This window comes from Sminthopsis crassicaudata, chromosome X (assembly GCF_048593235.1).
Source record: "Sminthopsis crassicaudata isolate SCR6 chromosome X, ASM4859323v1, whole genome shotgun sequence".
NCBI lineage: Eukaryota > Metazoa > Chordata > Mammalia > Dasyuromorphia > Dasyuridae > Sminthopsis > Sminthopsis crassicaudata.
Window position 1 is genome coordinate 51,429,888 of NC_133623.1, and position 21,150 is coordinate 51,451,037.

Genomic DNA, 21,150 nt, shown 5'->3' on the forward strand with positions numbered 1-21,150 from the left:
TCTTAGTTCTTTGACTTTTTTGTTGTTTGTTTTTGCTGAAGCAATTGGGGTTAAGTGAATTGCCCAAGGTCACACAGCTGGGAAGTGTTAAGTGTCTGAGACCAGATTTGAACTCAGGTGCTCCTGACTTCAGAGCTGATGCTCTATCCACTGTGCCACCTAGCTGCCCCAGGTGTTCTTAGTTCTAAGCTACCTTCAGCTCTGCAGTCCTTTGGTTATATTCGCACACATCCTAGAACTCCCTGGCCTCTTCTCTGCTCCATCACCCCCTGCAGCTTCCTCCCAGACTCCTCTCCCCAACCTTAAACGTTTCCGGAGTTGCAATTAACGCTAAGGAGAGGCAGAAGCTCAGGGCTGGGGAGGGAGCTGGGAGGGGAGGTGGGAAGGCGAGGTAACACGTGGCACCTGGTGAAGCTGAAGAGGGCCTGGGAGCTTGGGGCAGAACCCCAGTAGGAGATGAGCACTGCTCTGAGCTGGACCCAAATCATTCTCCTCTCCTTCCCGCTGTGGTTGGAAGAGGGGAGGAGCCCTCCAGCGACCAAACAATTGAGGCAACCTTTAGTGGAAGCCCAAAGGTTTACAAATCAGCTGAGGAAGAACCAGCTCAGGTCAAAGGAAACAGTAGGGGCAGCTAGTGGCTATGGTAGACTCGTAAATTAGCCCCTGGGCCAACGTTTCCCACCAAAGCCAAGGATCATTTCAGTGTCCAAGATTAGATTTTTTAGAATCCTGTATTTAGATACTAAATGCAGAGCTGGAAGGATCTCAGAAGCCATCTTGTCCAACCCCCTCATTTTGAGAAAACTAAGACCTGAGGAGGAGAACTGACTTATCCAAAGTCACATAGGTTAGTAAGTGTCAGAGGCAGCTCACCTGACTCCAGAACTAGTGGGCGTCCTATTGTAGCACCATATGTATAATAGTAAGGAATTGGAAGGAAAGGGGGTACGGGTTGGCTGAGGACTAAGGACACTGTGGTGTGCAAAGATAAGGCAATGTGATTGCACCGGAAGAAACGCTTAATATAAGGAATTCAGAGACGCTTGGGAAGACTGATGCTGAAGAAGGGACTGAGCAGAACCCATGGGCGTGCCGCCCACGATAATGGAAAGGCGAACAACGATGGCAGACTTTGGAAGTGGTCGAGGTAGCGGGCTCCGGACTGGTAAGGACTTGTGGTGCAATTTGCTTCCCGTCTCTTGGCAGAGAACTGGTGGACTACTAGTGTGGAACGAATGGGGCAGACTTTGTGACCTGTGGCTAACATGTTGATTTGTTTTGCATAACTTGTTATGAGGGAGGGTGGGGAAGGGGAGACTATAGGAGCGTATATTTAGAACCAGGAGGAGATCATGGAGGTCATCTAGTTCAACCTTCAGATTATTTCACAGATGAGAAAACTGAGACCCAGAGAGGTTGTGACATACTTAAGGTCTCATAGTAGAGCCGGCATTTGAATTGAAGCCCTTTGACCCCAGACAGAGACCTTTGACTCTTTCATTGAAAAATGAGAGAATATGTTTCTTAAAAATCTTTTTTTTTTTAAAGTAAACTTTAAAGTAGACTCCTGGCCCAGAGGCTTTGACTCCTGGGAACTGTCTGGATTCCTTTGGGCAGGACATCCTGGCCAGGGACCCCGGTCAGGAAGTCCAGGATGGGAAGGCCTTGGACTTAGTTGGGGAGAAAGGGGAGACTGGTTTCATTCTGAAAGATTCTTCCCTGAAGGGTGCAAATTTAAGATTCTGAGACAGTGGCCTTGAACTTTCAGTGCTGGTCTCAGCCTTGGGGGGAATGAAGGGAGTACTGCGAGGTCTCCTCACTATAGGTTCTGGCCCAGGACTGATACAAGGGTGGCTGCTGCCATGATGGTCAGTGATGCGGGAAAGTGGGTCCAACTGCGGCTGAAGGCCAGGGGCTCCGTGTTCTTCAGGAGCCACTGGTACTCTTGTTCCAGGTTCCGTTTCTGTAGCTCAGGACCGATTTTCTGCTGGATTGTCTTATAGTATTGGTTCAGGTACTCGATCTGTCAAGAAAAAGGCAGAGTGGCTTGAGCTAAAGTGTTCAAAGCCAAATATCATGAGGGGGAGGGGAGGAAGCCTTCACTGGGCCTCTTCTGCTGTCCACTCAGCCACATTACTGAGTTATTGAAGGGGGCCCAGAACCATCCTTCTACCCATGCTCAAGCAACCTGGGCGTTTCCACAAAGGCCTCTTTGAGATGCTATTTCCTCCTCCCAAACAGGTAAGCCCGGTAGGGACTTTTGCTGACCAGGAACCACAGGATCCTGGACGCTGAGCTAAAGGGAGTGTCCGAGGCCAGCTAATCCGAGTGCCTTTTACAAAAGAGGCAAATGAGGTCTCAGGAGTGGAAGGGCCTTGCCCGGGGCTGCGCAGATAGGATATGTACGTCCCAAGGGGGATTTGAAGCTACTCCCTCTACCTCCCAAACCAGTGCTCTAGAGAGGAGAAGGGGCCCGACTAAGCTCACCTACCAGGCAGAGCTCGAACCCAGGTCCGGCCCAGCCCATTGTGATGCTCACTGCCTGCAGGGAGGGCCGATCCTGGACAAGGGGTCTGACACTTCCAGGATGGGGCTTTTACCTGTTCTGGCAGTAACAGCCTAATATCGATGAGGTTCCGGCTGTAGGGTACCAGGGATATCACCTCGAAGGTCAGGTAGGACGCGCCATACTGGGGGACAGAAGAGAAGGCAGGAGAGTAAGAAGGTGAAAGCTAGAGTTATGTGAGAGCAAGCAAGGCCTCTGCCCAAAGCAGCCCCAGGACTCGTGTGTGTGTGTGTGTGTGTGTGTGTGTGTGTGTGTGTGTGTGTGTGTGTGTGTGTGTACATACATGTTGGGAAATGCCATTAGTTCTTGGGTCTGTGGGATCTTCTGGCCATTTAGTTCCCTACCCCCAACTTATAGTAACAGCAAACAGGGAAACAACAACATATTAGACTTCATAAAAGGTTTTCCCCATGAGGTAATGAGTGCAAATGCTCATTATGCCCATTTCACAGATGAAGAAACAGTCTTAGAGAAGGGAAGTGACTTGCCCTGTATTAAGTATAAGAAGAGGGCCTCCTGATGCTCAATCCAATACATTTTCAGAATAACAGGCTGTCAATCATAGCTCTCCAAATTTCAGTGCTTCCTTACCACCACCTCCCAAAGAGCTGAGGAAGCTGATTTCTTTGTTTCTTTCTTTTCTTAATTTGTTTCTTTTCTTTCATTTCTTTCTTTCTCTTTCATTTCTTTCTTTCTCTTTCATTTCTTTCTTTCTTTTTCTTTCTTTCTTTTCTTTCTTTCTTTCTTTTCTTTCTTTCTTTTCTTTCTTTCTTTTCTTTCTTTCTTTTCTTTCTTTCTTTCTTTTCTTTCTTTCTTTCTTTCTTTCCTGAGGCAATTGAGATCAAGTGACTTGCCCAAGTCACACAGCTAGGAAGTGTTAAGTGTCTGAGACCAAATTTGAACTCGGGTCCTTCTGACTTGAGGTGCTCTAGCCACTGCACCACCTAATTGCCCCTGAATCTACGTTTTTCTAGTCCTCAGAGGAGGACTCATAAGAAATGCTTGTTTCTCCCCTACCCACCCACTTGCTCCATGACCGTCCCCTCACTTGGCTGTATCCTGGCACAGCCCCAGTACTAAGTTACCTTGGTCTGAGCTTCTACGACCAGGGCCACGTCTTCAAGACGGATCCCAAATTCTCCATCCTGGTAGTAACCGGGTTCTGGAGGCAGAGAGAAACCAGTGGGATCATGTAGGGTAGTGGGGTTTAGGGGAGAGAGGGAGGGAGAGGCCTGAGATGCTATGGGCTTGGGCTGGCCCTCTGGCCCTAAGAATAGCCACTCTAATGTGACAGGCTCCTAGCTTTAGAGATTTTTTTGCTCTTGCTTCCATAATTTTTTTGAGTGCAGGAAAGATATATTTTACATTTCTTACAAGAATGGGTGTCTAGGTGAGTAGACACACCTTTGAAACTCCAAAGACAGTATTTACTTCCTATCTTGAAGTACGAGTCCCTCCCCTGATTCCCCATCATTTGGATGTTGCAGAAATTATGGGACATGATCTCCACCCTCAATCCCGTGCCCCAAAGGGAGCTTCCATTTCTTTCTTTCTTTCTTTCTTTTTTTTTTTTTTTTTTTTTTGCTGATGCAATTGGGGTTAAGTGACTTGCCCAGGGTCACACAGCCAGGAAGTATTAAGTGTCTGAGATCAGATTTGAACTCAGGTCCTCCTAACTTCAGAACTGGTGTTCTATCCACTGTGTCACCTAGCTGCCCTAGGAGCTTCCATCCTAAAAGGGGGTAGGTAATAGAGGTAGCTAAGGGCAGAGAACAAAAGATTTTTTTTCCAAACTCAGACCACCACCCCATTACAAAAGTCAGTCCCTCATGGCTCTCTTCAACAATGAGATGATCCAAACCAGTTCCAATTGTTCAGTAATGAAGAGAACCAGCTACACCCAGAGAGAGAACTATGGGAAATGAGTGTGGACCTCAACATAGCATTCTCATTCTTTCTATTGTTTGCTTGCATTTTGTTTTCCTTCTCAGTTTTTTTCTTTCATTCTTGATCCAATTTTTCTTGTGCAGCAAAAAACTGTACAAATATGTATATGTATATATATATAGATATATAGGATTTAACATATACTTTATCATATTTAACACATACTGGATTGCCTGCCATCTGGGGAGGGCGTGGGGGGGAAGGAGGGGAAAAGTTGGAACAGAAGGTTTTGCCAGGGTCAATGCTGAAAAATTATCATGTTTTGTAAATAAAAAGCTATAATAAAAAAAATTAGTCAACTGAAAAAAAAAGTCAGTTCCTGCACCAAGGTGCCTCCATTATTTTTATTTATTTATTTTGAAGCTTTTTATTTTTAAAAAATTTTCCTGAGGTAATTGGGGTTAAGTGACTTGCCCAGGGTCACCCGTCTAGGAAGTGTTAAGTGAGGCTGGATTTGAACTCGGGTCCTCCTGACTTCAGGGCTGGTGCTCCATCCACTGTGCCACCTAGCTGCACCTAAGCTTTTTATTTTCAAAATATATGTAAGGATAATTTTTCACCTTGACCCTTGTAAATAAAACCTTGTGTTCCCAATTCCCCGCCTTCTCCCCCTAGATGACAAATAATCCAATATGTAAAATTCTCCCTTATTTTTAAAAGAATAAACTGACACTCAGAGGATATTAAGTGACTCGCTTGTGTTTAAACCCAGCCCTTCTCTTTCCAAGTTCATTCTCTCTCCTCTATGCTCAGAGGGAAAACTAAGGACGTGCCACTTGAGTTTTGTCCCAAGGCCCAGACTACCTGCCACAATATAGAAGGGTCCGGGTTTAACCCTGCACACTCCCTCAGTGGCTAAGAAATTGGTATACTAGCCAATTCCCCTCCTGTTCTTGGTCAAAGCCATGGTTTTTCCAGTGGGTTTTTCCGCAGTTGTGAGAGCTGGACTTCAAACTGAGCGCCACAGAATGGATGCTATAAAACTGTGGTGCTGGAGAAGACTTCTGAGAGTCCCTCGGACAGCAAGGAGGTCAAATCAGTCAATACTTAAAAGAATTAATTGAGGCTATTCACTGGAAGGTCGAATACTGAAGCTGAAGCTTAGTGTGCCAACATGACTGAAACACTACCATCAAGCACCACTCCTGCCGCTAACGAGCCCTTATAGTAAGAAATTCCCCTCCTACTCAACTGATTTTGTCTTAATTACTCGTATTATTGTCACATAGTGAATTACAAAGTTGATTAGAAGGGTGTTTCTTGCTGCTTGCCCCAGGGCCCAACTGGCTCATTATAATTCTGCCTACCACACTTGGGGAAGGACAATTCTCTGGGCTCTACCCAGCTGAGGAGACTTGTCCCATAGGCCATAGTCGGGGGAGCTGGGGGCCATACCTATGGAGGTGAACATGCCTTTGGTCATAGCAATGTTATTGGATTGGAATCCCACAGGCCCTGGAGGGGAAGAGAGAATGTTACCAGACTAGCTTTGTGGGCCCAGAGCATCATGGGAGGGAGGCTCAGTGCTGGGAATGGTGGCTCGGCTTGGGAGAAGAGGGCTGGTGATGGAGGGTGGAGGGGGGATTCTCAGTAAAGAGATGGCAGGGGGATGGGTACAGGAGGGGAACAGTGTTAGAAATGATGGCTTAGCAAGAGGGTTAGGGGCTCGGTGAGGGCAAAAAGGGTTTATTGAAGAAATGTCAGTCTAGTTGAAGGGCATGGGCTTCCATGTTAGCCTAGGTCATGGGAGTGGCAGCTCAGGGTCAGGAATGGGGTCTTGGTGAAAGGATTAGGGGCCTAGTGAGGCAGATGAAGGCATCCGGTAGCCTGAGATCTGGGAAGATTTCTCAATAAATTATAGCAATTTGAAGCCGGAAGGTCACTCACTCCCATGCTGCCCTAGACCCTGGGGGATTCCTAGGACAAATGGGGGTAGGAGTGAGTGAGGAGGGCAGCCGGGGCCCTGCCTGGTTCCTGGCCAGATTAGGTGGGAGGGAGGTTGGGTGTGTGGTACTGGGGGATTGAGCAGGACCTGCAAAACACAGGCTCATAATTCTAGAGCAGAAAGGGGCTTTCATTTTGCAGATGAGGAAAGTGACTTGCCTAAGATCACGCAGCTAGGGAATGTGGATCTAGCACTCAGAGCCCCTCCTCCCAGCCCAGGGAGCTTCCCACCCACCAGGTCACCTACATTCATGCACGGAGAGGAAGTTGCCAATGCCGTGCCCCGTGCCGTGTCCGTAATTGAGACCAGCTTTCCACAGGGCTCTTCGAGCAAAGGCCTCTACTACTCGCCCTGGAAAAGAAGAAAAGAAACGGTACTGAGTTAGGGATGCCCGGGTGTGGCTGCCGGCCAGGTGCCCTCTGCTCCCGTCCCCTTTGCTGCCTTGCTTCCCACCTTGGAGCTGGTTTGGACTTATTGGAGAGAAGCAAACTAAAGCTGGGGCCCGGAAGCACCAAGGATGGTGATACCACTGGGGAAAGGGCCGGGGACCGTGGGCAGTGAAGCCCAAAGTAATTGCCTGGCATTCAAGGGTTGCCCCAGTTAGCCCTTTCTGGGCCTCTTCCCCCTTCCTTGCCCTTGCTCCGGCAACATTGACTTGTATCCCGACCCCTCCACTCCCCCCCCCCAGCCTTCTGCTGCTCTCGCTTGGGCTTAGGCCCTCCCTCTTCTCCCAGGCCTCCTACCTCACCGGACCTCCCAGCTCCCTCCAGGAAGTACTGCTCCCAGCCACAAGATCGGCTTTTCTCCCTCTTACTTTCAAAACAATCTAGCACTTATTAAAAAGTGTTATTTTCTATCATTTTCTCATTACTCTGAAGCTGCCAGATCGAGAGCTGTTGGCGGCTCCAGAGGCCATCTAGGCCCAGGGGAGGGGAAGGTCATCCAGGGGACAAGTGACAGAGCCCGGCCTTGAGCCTGACCAGAGGTTAGAGTTGTTGAATTTGGGGTCCCGGTTTGGGGCCAGGATGTCTTTCAAGTCTCAGGTGATGGGACAGCAGGGAGCTCTAAAGTGGGTGCTCAGGTAGATGGGACATCACAGGCCCCTCTGTCTCTGATCTCCACTGTCCTGAGATAGAATCTGTGTGTCTGAGACCCACCTGATGTGGATGCGGGGAAGACAAGTCTAGACAGGTCGATGTTTCCCATCAGCACCCTGGTGTAGGCTTCCTAGAGGGGATAGGACCCAATAGCATATGGGAGATCAGTGGCAGAAACGGAACAGCGGGCCCTCGGAATTGGGGGGCCCACAATAGCAACAAGTTGACAGCATACACTTGGGAAAGAGAAGACCACCAGAAGGGAAGGCCCTTACGCGTTGTTGAGCCCGACCTTCTCATTTAACAGCAGAGGAAATTGAGTCCCAGAGAGAGAAAAGAATCTGCCCAAAGTCATACAGCTAGTAAGTGCCAGATTCAGCATTTGAACCCAGGTGTCCTGAATTCCAGCCAAATGTTCTCTTCACAATACTGCCGTTAGCTAAATATGAGAACATGGATGGATAGTTTAGCCTCTCTGGCCTCAGTTTCCCCATCTGTTAAAACATTCGAACAACCCTAAGTGAGAAACACCAGTTGCTCACGAGAGCAGTAAGAACTTATTCTGGGAGTCCAGAGTCCTTGCTCAGCCCAGTAACTTGTTCCATGACTGTGAACTCATCTGTTTCCTCATCTGTAAGAAGAGGGAGTTTGACTAGATAATCTCTTTTTTTCTTATTATTAAAGCTTTTTCTTTTCAAAACATATGCATGGATAATTTGACAACATTGACCCTTGCCTAGCCTCGTGTTTCAGATTTTCCCCTCCTTCCCCCACCCCCTCCCCTAGGTGGCAAGAAATCCAGTATATGCCATATGTGGTAAAATATGTGTTAAATCCAATATATGTAAACATATTTATACAATTCTCTTGATGTACAAGAAAAATCAGATAAAAAGAGAAAGTAAATGAATAAGAAAACAAAATGCAAGTGAACAACAATAAAAAGAGTGAGAATGTTAACGTTGTGGTCCACACTCAGTCCCCACAGTCTTCACTCTGGGTTAGACTAGATAATCTCTAAAGAAGGGCCCTTGCAGCTAGGACAGGTCCCTTCCCTTCTCTGGGTCTCAGTTTCCTCATCTGTAAAATGGGGAGATGAGACTAAGGCTCCCAAGGTCCCTTCCAGCTCTTGAGCCATAACTATACTCCAAGGCACTATGTCTTCTCCAGATAGAATGGGGCCTTGAATGACAGACTGAGAAGTTAGGATGTGATCTGATAGGCTATGATTTCAACATCTTTCCACGTTTGTCAGGTCTGATGGAAGGCTGGTGACTCTGGGTCCCCAGAGAACAGGACCATGTCTGTGTGGTCTTTTTTAGGCATCCCCTAACAGATGTTACCAGAGAGTGCTTTGTGGGAGATGATTTTAGATGATGGTGATGGCAATGGTTGGGTCTCGCCTCTGCCACTGAGATGCTAACGTCCTCAATCGGGCCTTGCCCCGGAGCCAGAGGGTCATTGCCTTTTATTCTTGTGATAGGGACTTCTATAGAAGGCCCCTCTTATATCCCTTCTCTGAACAACCTAACAGATTGCAACTCCTCATCTGGCATTCAGACCTGGCACCCCACACTGATCCAATATGAGCTTCCACGACGCCCCTCCGTGACCTCCCACGACGCCCCTCCGTGACCTCCCACGACGCCCCTCCGTGACCTCCCACGACGCCCCTCCGTGACCTCCCACGACGCCCCTATGTGATCCCTCTCTTCTCTCCATATGGGTTCCTCACTCTTTTCAGCCTCTGCCTCCTTAGCTTATACCATTCCTGGCCCCTGCAGTCTCTCAGTTCTCCCATCCTTCCATCCTAGACTCACTTGTGGGTGTATATAATACATGTGATATGTGTTCATGCCTGTATATTATATGTATGTTTATAAGTGAGTGATATGTGCACTGTGCATATATAGGCATATATAGACATGTGATATATATATATACATACGTGTCCATACGTATATGTATATAGAGATGGTGTGTGCATGTATATGTGTGCATGGTTTTGACTGTGGTATATGTATACATATGTTCATGTATTGTGTGTGTGTGTGTGTGTGTGTGTATGTATACAGGGGGTATATGTTGTGTGGATGTGTATGTAGGGTGGCCTGAAGCTTTACTCGATTTCCACACTGTGACTAGCCTATGAGCTACCACCATATGTCTACCCTTGACCAGGAGGAAGAAGTGCTCAGAACGCAGGGCATGGGTTGAATGGCTGGGGTCTAAAAGCTTGATCTTAGGTCGTTCATCGGGCTCTAGTTGAATCACATGATTGATGGGGTTTCCTCAAGCTCAGGTGTTTTATGTAGAGTAGTGCCAGCCAGGAGGATTGTGGGTGGTGATCACCCCATCATCTTCAAAAAGGGTAGATAACAGCCATTTAAGCAGCCATATTGGCCACAGTCAGAATGCAGAAGGCTTTCTGTGGTACACTGAGGTGCGATGGGAGCCTACTGATCTAGGAAGATTACTTTGGTGGCTGTGTGGGAGAGGGGATGGAGAGGGGGGCGGAGCCTGAGACAATTAGCATGTTTTTACAGCAGCCCAGGGGAGGAATGATGAGGGATTGGACCAGGGGAGCTGGCTGTGTGAACATTGAGAAGGGGACGGATGGAAGAGACGCACAGAGATTGAACCCATTCGATCTAGAAAACAATAGGAAGTATGATTTGGGTTTCCAGCCTACGTAATTGGAGGGGAAGGTGGTGCCTTGGACAGAAAATGGGAAGTCGGGAAGAAGGATGGCTTTAGGGAAGAAGGTGTTTTGGACATGCTGCCTTTGATATGTCAATACTACGTCCAAGTAGAGCTGTCCAGCAGGCAGGAGGTGATACAGAAACGAATGTGAGAGGTGAGATATGGAGTTATCTCCGGAGAGCTGAGCAGAGGAGACCATTGAGGGAATGAAGAGGGAAAAGAGAAGGGGGCCCAAGGAAGAGCTTTTTTGGGGGAGTCCTTAACAGGAGATGATGGGGGATAGAATGGCAGAAGGAACAGTGACAGAAATGGGAGGAAGACCATTTGGCTGTGCGAAGAAGAAGAGATGGAGAATGTTACACACCTCCTGATGGACAAGTGAGGGCATCATCAGGCACTAGATACACATTTTAGGACCTGGCCAATATGAGACTCTGCTTTATATGACTGGATATTTGTTGCAAGGACTTTTTTTCCCCTGAGGCAATTGGGGGTTAAGTGACTTACCCAGGGTCACACAGCTAGGAAGTGTTAAGTGTCTGAGACCAGAGTTGAAGTCAAACCCTCCTGACTTCAGGGCTGGTTGCAAGGACTTTTCCCCAGTGAATGGGAAGTAGAAAGGAGAGAAAATTAATGTTTGGTTGAAATATATTCATGAAAAAAGAAAAGGAGGAAGAAGGAAGAAGGGACGGAGAGAATGAGGCTAGGATAAAAGGGGTAAGGTCCTAGAGGGGCTGGGAAGGAATGAGATAAAAAGCCCAAATGGAGTTTTCATTCTCCCCACTTCAGCAACATCTGCTGGGAGCAGAAAGTCTTTGTAGGGGCAAGGGGCTGAAATGCTCTGATGTGCTTTGTACCTTTTGGAAAGAAGAGGGGGTCCCCCAGTGGACTGTCCTGGTGATGTCTGTCGTTCCATCCCTGCAGGAAAAGGAAAAACCCTCTGGTCACATTGGAACCTGAGTTTGGTGGCACCGGGAAGCCATTCAGGGGAAGGAGAGAGGTCTGGTCCTGGACCTCTGTTGCCTGGAGGGGCTTGATCCTCCTCCCTTGGCAAAAAAGGCGGGGCTAGGTGAGGAGAGAGCGGAAAAATCAAGATTAACCATCATAATGTATAACTTTGCATTTGTCCAGAGGCAGAGGCGTAGATTTGCTTGATATAATTGAGGAGATGGGGACTGAATTTGTGATATTCCTGGATGAAGAAATTACCTCTAGCAATGCAGGTTAGCCCCTCCGCAATTTACACTCTTTGGTTGTTGTTGTTTTGCTGAGGCAGTTGGGGTTAAGTGACTTGCCCAGGGTCACACAGCTAGGAAGCGTTGTGCCTGAGACCAGATTTGAACTCGGGTCCTCCTGACTTCAGGGCTAATGCTCTATCTACTATAGTGTCATCTAGCCATCCCCCTTTGTTGTTGTTGTTTGCAATTTATACTCTTAAATAATTGGGGGCAGTTAGATGGCACAGTGGATAGAACACAGGAGCTGAGTTCAAATCCAGTCTTAGACACTTAACACTTCCTAGCTGTTGGGCAAGCCAATTGGGTTAATCTTAATTGCCTCAAAAAACAAAACAAAACAAATAAAGAATTGGACTGAGAAGTGCAATGTCTCCTGCAGGGCCAGGTAGCCAGGACATGCTCCAGAATCCCTGGATATGAGATGAATTGTCATTTGAATCTTGTTTGAAAATCAATGAAGTTATTGAATGTCAGAGCCCTTGGGAACATAAAGTGTCAGACCTGGAAGGACCTTAGAGATCATTTAGCCCCATACCTTATAATTTTACAGAGGAGGAAACTGAGGCCTGGAAAAATCAAATGACTTGTCCAAGTTACACAGCTGGTAAATGGAAGAGCTGGATTTCCTGATTTCCAGTCCTCTGGAGTGGACTAATTCTACTTGACTTGATTTGTAGCTATAGACAAAGGTCATCAAGACAAATTCCTCAGTTCTGGGAACTCTCCCTGCCTCATTCCTCCCTTGGAGGAGTTTAGGAATCCTGGGTCATTGTGGTGGGGGAGGGGGGAGCTCTCATTCTGACAAAGGCAAGAAGAGGAAGAAAGATGAACGTGAACTAATTCAGCCTCTCCCTGAATTGAGTAAGTCTGAAACTCCAACCGGCTCCCCCTCACTCATCACTCCCACAGCTTCCCTTCCCTTTTACTAGGACGCTTTCCAAGATTTCGACACTCATTGATGGATGAACATGGCTGATTCATCTCTCTGGGGCCACATCTTGCTCTTGCTTGTATGCTCTGCTTAGCGGGCCACCTCCTCCATGGAGTTCACCCCTAGGAACCCAGCGACCAATGTTAGTTTTCTTCTCACATTTCCTTGAGCTCTCCTTGGCCTGGAAGCTGCTCGCTCTCCCCCCTGCCTTCCTTGCTTCAGACTTATTTGGGTAAATGCTGTATTCCTCCTACTAACTCTTCCCTATCCTCAGTCTTTATTTTTTATTCTTTTTCACCATGTATTTGGCAAAAAATCAGCAGAAACGAACAGTTCCACTTAAGAAGAACAGGAACAAATCGATACTATCGGTTTCTTATGTATACTTTAGGTTTTGACAATTTCCACATAGGAAGGACAGGGAAAAAATGGACACTATCAATGGGTTTTTATAATTATGTATTCATTTTAACTCTCAGTGGCAACATTATATACCCCTTTGAACTTCCTTCTGCTCTCTGTAGTTGTCAGAATGTTTCTTTGATAATCTTTTCTTTTCTTTTTTTTTGACATCATTACTCCTCAAATCGCCACTATGACTATAAAGGTTGTAGGCGCTTAGATCTACAGGTAGAACCTCCTCATTTTACATATCAGGAAACTGAGGTACAGGGAGAGGAAGGTATTTGCCAAAGGTCATACAAGATAGTGTCAGAGGTGACATTTGAACCCAGGTCCTCTGATTCCAGTGGCATAGTGGATCGAGTGCTGGCTCTGCAATCGGGAAGACCTGATTTCAATTCCTGCCTCAGACACTAGCTGTGTGAGTTTGGGCAAGTCACTTAACCCCATTTGCCTCAGTTTCCTCATCTGGTAAAGGAAATGGCAAACCACTCCAGTATCTTTGCCAAGAAAAAGTCAGATACAATTGAATAGTGACTGAGCAGCAACGACCTTTGACTCCAATCATTGCTGCTTCCATATTTACTTATATTCATATATCTTGTCTTTCTATCCCTAATAGAATTTAAGCTTCTTGAGGAAAGGGCCCGTTTTGTTTTGTATTTCTTTCCCTAGCATCTGGCACATAGTAGGTGCTTTTTACATCTTGTTAAATCGCTATGACTTCTACAGTTGTCCATGCTGGCAAACTGTAGCCTGAGGTGGAAGGCTTGAATTTGGAACAGATCTAGAACAAGCTTTCTTTGAAAAATTTCAAAGAAATCCAGCTTTGAAAGCATTCTGGATTTGGAGGCAGGTTGTTCTGGGTTCAAATTCTTGTTTAGCTACTGTGCTCTCGAAGAGCTTTGTGGACTATCTGGGAACCGGGCTGAGAAGCAGAAAAAGTAAGGAGTGATGACACTTTCCAGGTGTTTGCTAGTGTGACAGGGAGAAGAGCTATAATGGGATGATAGTTGCAGGGGATGGTTGGGTCAGTTGAAGGGACAGAGGGAGATATGACTACATTTGGAGGCATCAGAGAGGGAAGCTGGACAGAGGACAAGTTTGAAAGATGACAGAGAGAGGAGGAAATATTGATGGGACAGGCTCCTAAAAGGAGCTACTACATTAGAACACAGAGTCATAGAACAAAGTAGAGCCGGGGCAGTCTTAAACCAGAGAACGTTAGCGCCAGAAAAGACCCGAGAGACCATTAAATCTAATCTACCCATTTTACAAATGGGGAAATTGAGATCAGGAAAGGGAGGTGAGTAGTTCCAGGCCATTTTTTCTTTTGGATTAGATCCAGGATTTCAGTGATGTAGAGAACTTCCACTGGGAAAACTCCCTCAATCAGAACTCCCAGTAGGGAAACTCCTTCCACCAATGTATATTGATGAGTGTTCAGCAGCTTATAGAGATTGGCTTCAAGTCACACAGTGAATCAGTGGCAAAGCCAGGAGCAGAACCCAGGACCCTAGTGCCCAGGCCAGGGCTCTTTCCACTATCATGGGGGTTCTTAATTTTGCCCATGAATAGGTTTCATGGGGGGGTCCACAGGACTTAGATGGAGAAAAAACTGCATCTTTATTTCAATATAGTTTGTTTCCTTTGTGGCCCCATATGTTTTATTTTCTCATTTAAAGACATTATTCTGAACAGGCCGGGGGTCCACAGAGTGCCAAAGAGATCATTGGCCCACAAAAACAGTAAGATGCCCTGTACTCCACCCACTTGCATCTCAGGATATCTGTTTTGTCTTGGATGCTGAGGGTAGGGAGTGGAGTGCTAGAATTCTCTTGAATCCCTTCACGGGTCTGAGGCAGAGGGGAAGGGAAGAGAGTACTCATGTGAGCTGGACAGAGCTGAGAAGGGGGCTGACTTACCAGTATTGCCCTCCAGAATCCAGCAGGTACATCTCATCTTGGGATAGGTTGCGGTGGATCTCCTTGGTTGGACTGAAAACAAAGATGGGACCTAGTGAAAGAGCAGTTTGAACCTGTTACCTCGCCCCTTCTTCATGTAGTCCCAGCACCATGCTATCTATCTAGGGCTCGATTTATGCATGGAAAGACTACATGGCCACCCATGTGATGGGAAGATGGCCGACAGGAATCCCATGGGTGGAGTCAAGATGGCAGATTAGGGGCAACCATCCAGCAGGACTCTCTCAACACCCTTCTCCAAACCACTTTAAAATAATACCTCAAATTGAATTTTGGAGTGGCAGATCCAACAGAAGGTCAGGGTGGACATTTTTCTGGCTTAAGAAAATGTTAGAGGTCAGAAGGAGATGTCTGTGACACTGGCAAGGAGGCCCACACATGGGACAGCAGCAACTTTGGGAGCTCTGAGCCCAGACATGATAAGGGGGTCGGACAACTGGTCAGAAAGAGGTTCCAGGGGACCCTTCGTTGGCACTGGGTATAGCTTTTGCCAACTGGCAACTCTCTTGCTCATATGCAATTCTGGGTCACAGTTCCAGGGGAAAGAGGAGCTCTGAGCGTCAGTCATAAGGGAACAGAGGTTCTGATTGCAGTTTCAAAGCAAAGAGGGATGCTAGCACCCATGTCTGCAGGAGACCCAGAGTTTTTCCTGAGTTAAGACTAGAGCATAGACCAACAGAACGATGATTATGGTTCTCCCAGGATCATACCAATTTGAAAATACAAAAACTTGCAGATCTCCAGAAATGGCTCTGAAAACAGCAACATGGAGCTTCCTCCCCACCCCCCAGGTGATTAGAGCCCATCTTTAACAAATTCAAAATCAAGAAGTAGACTGAAAAATTGAGCAAACCTCCCAAAAAAGAACTTGATCATAACAAGCTACTACAATAGCAAGACCAAAACAAACTCAGAAAAAGACAACAATGTGAAAACAGCTACAACAGAAGCTCAAAGAAAAATGTGAATTAGACAAACTTAATAAGAATTCCTGGAAGGTTAAAGAACAAGATAAGAGTGGTAGAGAAAAAAATTGGGGGAAAAATAAGAGCGATGCAAAAAAATATGAAATGAGAATTAACATCTTGATAAAAGAGGTGCAAAAAATACCAAATAAAAGAACACTTTGAAAAACCAAATTGGCCTAGTGGTCAAATAGGCACAAAAATCCACTAAAAATACAATTCCTTAAAAAAGCAGAATAGGCCAAATGGAGAAAGAGGCACAAAAATTCCCTGAAGAAAAGAACTCCTTAAAAAGCAAAATTGGTTAAATGGAAAAAGAGGTAAGGCAGTTTTCAGAAGAAGAAATCAAAGATATCTATAGCATATAAAAGCTGAAAATCACTAATGATTAAAGAAATGTAGATGAAAACAACTTTGAGATACCATCTCACACCTATCGGAAATGACAAAGACTGGAGCGGATAAGGGGAAAATAGGGACACTTATGTACTGTTGGTGGAATAATAAACTGGCCCAACCATTCTGGAGAATAATTTGTAACTTTGCTCAAAGGGTTATAAAACTGTTCCTACACCTTGACCTAGAAATACAGTGATTAGAACTGTATCCCAAAGAGATAAAAAAGAATTTATGTGTACAAAAATATTTATAGCAGCTCTTTTTGTGATAGAAAAGAATTAGAAATGAAGATGTTCATCAATTGGGGAATGGCTGAACAAGTTGTGGTATATAATTGTGATGGAATACTAGTGTGCTATAAGAAATGATGAAGAGGGTATTTTCCAGAAAAACATGGCAAGACCTATATGAATTGATGGAAAGTTAGAAGAACCAGGAAATCATTGTGCATGGGAGCAGCAATGTTGTAATGATGACTAACTGTGAAAGACTTGGCGACTCTGATCGGTATAATGATTGAAGATGATGAAAAAATGCCTTCTACCTCCAGAGAGAAAACTGATGAATTCTGAGTGTGAATTGAAGTGTAATTTTCTCTTTATTTTTATTTTTTGCTTTTTAAAAATATGGTTAATGTGGGAATGTTTTACATGATTTCACATATATATTTAATATATTTCTTTCCTTTTCAGTGGGTGGGGCAAAGGATGGAAGGAGGAAGAGAATTGGGCACTCAAAATTTAAAAAACAAATGTTAAATAAATAATGACTTGAAGTATGGTCGGGAGCACAACTTGTCCAAAGTCACATATCTAGAGTGGGCGTGAGGTCTGGAAAAGAACTTACTGGTAGCCTAGTCCAACCTCATCAATTTTTTCCCAGTAGGAATGTGACTTAGCCAATGTTAGGCAGGGTCAATAGCAGAGCTGGGAGTAGAACCCAGGATTTGGAATGCTCCCCTCTCTCTCCCAAGATCAAAGGTTGAAATGGAGGGATGTGGTATATGTATGTGTGTGTGTGTGTGTGTGTGTGTGTGTGTGTGTGTGTGTTTCTGCTCTAATAACTCATGTAGATCATCTCCTGAGGCGGGCACGAGCTAGGGTATGTCACTGCAGAGGGAGGATCCCCTTCCTCCACCTTCCCCAACTAGGTCATGGGCACAGGGTTGACAGCAAGGAATTGGGAGTCAGGACCAGTTCAGCAACTTAGCACGGGGCCAGAGATTTAGTGCTGGTGGGGCCCTGACAACAGAAATTCACAACTGGAAGGGCCCTTATGGCAGAATCCAAGCTGGGAGGGACTTTAGAACAGAGAATCTCAGAACACAGAGGGTTCCTAGAACGGAGAACATAGAGTGCCAGCACTAGGGGGGAATTTTAGCACCCAGAATGTTAGAAGTTGAAGAGAACTTTTTCTAAGGTTAGAGTTTAGAACAGAAAATGCCAGCGCTGAGAAGGACCTTAAAGATCATGTTATCCACTTTTTATTTTATGGGAAACTGGGGTGGGGGTGCGGTTGTCCAAGGTCACGCCAGTAGGAAGCAGCAGAACCAGGTTCTCTGCTTCCCGATTACTGGTTACGTGACGCTGGGCAGAACACTGACCCACTTTGAGTCACAGTTTCCCAATCTGTGTAATGGAAGCACTAGAGCAGCTCATGTGTGAGGTCCAGCTTCCAGCTTTGAGATTCACAGTTGTTAAGATTCCCTGGCTATGTTTATGTGACGTGAGCCATCTGGTCGACCTCGCCAAAGAATTCGGCCCAGCCTCCAGATGTTTGGTCTAGAAGAGTGCCAAACATCTGTTTTGCTTACCCCCTTGAACCTAATCTCCTTCAGCTCAGGCCGGACTAACGGGAAGCTTTTGTGGCTGCTTTCCACACCCGCGTTCCCACAGGTTATTCAAATGGCATAAACAACAGGGAAAAAAAAAAGATCCTTCCATGGCTTGGGAGCCGTGTCCCATTCCCCCCGTTGCTCAGTGCTGGGCTTCTCACCCAGGTCCAGCCCGAGCTGCCCAGCCTCCTGGTCTCTCCCCACTGAGAGGTTCCTCAAGGTCCTCACAGTGCTCGAGGCCCCTGCATTCTAACGTGTAAATGAGCCTCCCAAGTCCTTCTGCCAGCCTACCTGTAGTGGGCCAATGCAGCGTTCAGGCCGCTAGCTGAGATGGTTTCAAAACTGGGTCCTGCTGAGAATGCTTCTTCTCTGAATTGAATAAGAAGAGAATGGATTTGGGGCTTGCCTGGGAGAGCTGGGGAGGTAGAGGAGTGCCGGGATCAGGAAGCCCAAGGGGCCATAATGAGGGCTCACATGAGCTGCTATCTGGGGCCAGATGGTATTTTGAGACTCTTCCCAGACAGCCCTGAGAGGGAAAAGAAGGCCTGGATTTCAAATTAGACACCTAGAAATCCTGGCTGGCTGCCTACCTGGCTTTGGGCTAATTATTTAATCATTTCTGAGACTCAGTTTCCCTGCTTAGAAAATCAGTGCTCCATCGACAAGCAGTCAGTAGATGCCTACAAAAATAAAACGATGCCTGCCCTCGGGAGGCTTTTTTCCCTCTTGAGGGGTATTGATTAGAGGACTTAGTGGAACTTTTCTGCTCAGCTGTCCTATGCTCTACATAGCCCTTCCACCCTTCTATTCCTTCTACATCCTCCTGAAACAAGCCTTTCCTCACTATCCCCACTGCCAAGACCCAAGTGAATGATCTAAACAGCCTCCTAAGAGGTCGTCCGGCCTCCACTCTCTCTCCACTTCCACCCTTCCTCCAATAGGACTGCCAGTGTGGCTTGTCACCAATGGAGATCCGATCACACCATGCCACTCACAGCCTTCAGGGGCTCCCTATTGTCTGCTGGTTCAATTGGTGGCATTCAAGGCCTTCCGTGATCCAACAACACCTGACCTTTCCTCGACCTTATCTCATAGCATTCCCTTCCATCAAACTGCATTGCTCCCTGGGCTCTTTTTACTCCCCCCTTTTCTCTCTCCCAATACACCCTGAGCCTTCCCAGCTCTCGATCCTGGCTAATTTCTAATGTCTCCTGCCCAAGTCCAATCCAAGCCCCTACTTGGTACCAACCTCCTGCCTTGGGCTTCATGCAGCACTTGGGTTGTTCCTCGCTATGTGACTATGGAGGAGTTATGGAGGCTAGCTGTATAAGGGAGGCATGTGAAGGCTACTTCTAAAGCAATCCATATGGAGGCTAGCTGTATCAATGTTGAAAAACCCTCCTAGACTTGGAGCCTTAAAGGCAGAGTCCCGGTTTAGTCTACATCTGTAGTATCCCCTTCTCTTTCCCTAGCCCTGGGCTCTGCATAGAGCTGCCATTTTATTTATTTATTTATTTGTTTATTTATTGTTGAGGCATTTGGGGTTAAGTGACTTGCCCAGGGTCACACAGCTAGGAAGTGTTAAGTATCTGAGATCACATTAGAACTCAGGTCCTCTGGATTTCAGGGCTGGCGCTCTACCCACTATGCCACCTAGCTGCCCCCACCCAAATTCTTAAGGCAGATATTAGCTAAGCAGGGGCTCTACCTTTTTCTCCTTCCCAGCCCTCCCCCACTTCCACCTGGTCTCTAGCCTTAGGTGGGCCCTGGAACAAGGCAGGGGTCTCTCCGCTACAGGAGACTCATCCCCCATCCCCACTGCCTAGAGGCGATGTTAAAGGTGCTGAACAGGGTGAGGTGACCCCGAGCTATCTTGCCCTGGGCCCTGATGCCCACTTCACCACCATTTCCCAAAGCAGCCACCAGGTGTCACTGTAACTCTGGGGACACCTAAGGGGCCAGGGCTGGGGCCGGGGCCAGACCAGATGGGGTCAAGTGTAAGGGGATGGGGTAGGGAGAAGAGGCACGGAATTACCCCCTGAACTTGTCCACCTGTTCTGCTCCCGAGAATTCATCCACGCTGCCACGGGGCACGTTCTTCTCCAGCCACACCAGGTACCTGATCACAGCCACGGCATCCCGCACCTGGAGAGGGAAGAGGCTAACTGGCTACACGGCTGGGACCCACGGTGGGACGGATCATGTGGACCCAGCCACGAGCCCTTGGGGAAGAAGAACTTGGAAAACCCAGAGGTGCACCCTGAAAACCCAAATCCCAAACACCTCGGTGGCGGAACTCAAATCCATGGTCGGGGGCCAACTGGGAGGCCCAGAGACCATTGGGCTCAGGCTCTGGCTAGGGGCTAGAAAGTCTCCTCTTCCTTTTATTTTCAAAAATCAAATCTTATTCAGTGTGGGTGGGTTACATCAATTGAATTTCTTCTGGTGTCCCTCCCACTTCTCAGAGAGACATCCCTTCTACCAAAGACCTTTCCTTCGCTGATTCTCTGAGGTGTCTGCCTAGGACCTCCCCTCGGCACGGACGGCACTCTAACACTTACATGTGCAGCCCTGAGCAGCTTCTGCTCCTTCTCGTTCTTCACCGATTTGGCCACCATCACCGGAGAGTAGGAGTCCTCCACGAGCTTCTCCTGCCCAGGGAACAGAGGGTGGTAAAGAGAGGAAAAAGGGACACCCTGAGCCAGTGCCACCTTGCCCAGCCAAAAGCAAAGGGCAATCTGGGCACTCCCCTCTCCTACCACACCTTCCCCTCAGCTCAGTGCCTCCCACGTGCCCCTCCTCCCAGACCCAGATCAAAAACACCACCTCCAAGAAACCTTCCCTGACTGACCCCTCAAACTGGGATCACTTCTCTCCTCCAGCTCAGCCCACTTGGTACCCACCTCCGTACGTATTCCCAAACCTTTTCATGTATATGTATTTGCTCTCTAGCTCTGTGAATTCCTCAATGGTAGGAATTTACCTTCCCTTTTCTTGTCCCTAATGAATAGAATCAAGGTAGCCAGGTGACACAGTGGATAGAACATTGCACCTGGAATCAGGAAGATCTGAGTTTAAATCCTCTCAGACACTTCTGAGCTGTGTGACCCTGGGTAAGTCACTTAAAACTTGGTCTCA

At 47.0% G+C, this 21,150-nt stretch overlaps 1 protein-coding gene across 1 annotated transcript in view; it reads right to left on the reverse strand.

The window, feature by feature from the left end:
- Positions 1–1,518: 1,518 nt before the first annotated feature.
- XPNPEP2 (X-prolyl aminopeptidase 2) overlaps positions 1,519–21,150 on the reverse strand; it is a 44,012-nt gene continuing 24,380 nt past the window's right edge. Inside the window, exons 11-21 of the mRNA XM_074278586.1 lie at positions 20,574–20,663; positions 20,048–20,157; positions 18,304–18,381; positions 14,755–14,826; positions 11,116–11,176; positions 7,616–7,685; positions 6,705–6,809; positions 5,909–5,968; positions 3,652–3,728; positions 2,601–2,690; positions 1,519–2,023 (exon numbers count right to left, since the gene is read on the reverse strand). Coding sequence (XP_074134687.1) covers positions 1,820–2,023; positions 2,601–2,690; positions 3,652–3,728; positions 5,909–5,968; positions 6,705–6,809; positions 7,616–7,685; positions 11,116–11,176; positions 14,755–14,826; positions 18,304–18,381; positions 20,048–20,157; positions 20,574–20,663 — 1,017 coding nt within the window. The 3' untranslated portion in view covers positions 1,519–1,819. The remainder of the gene's footprint in view (positions 2,024–2,600; positions 2,691–3,651; positions 3,729–5,908; positions 5,969–6,704; positions 6,810–7,615; positions 7,686–11,115; positions 11,177–14,754; positions 14,827–18,303; positions 18,382–20,047; positions 20,158–20,573; positions 20,664–21,150) is intronic.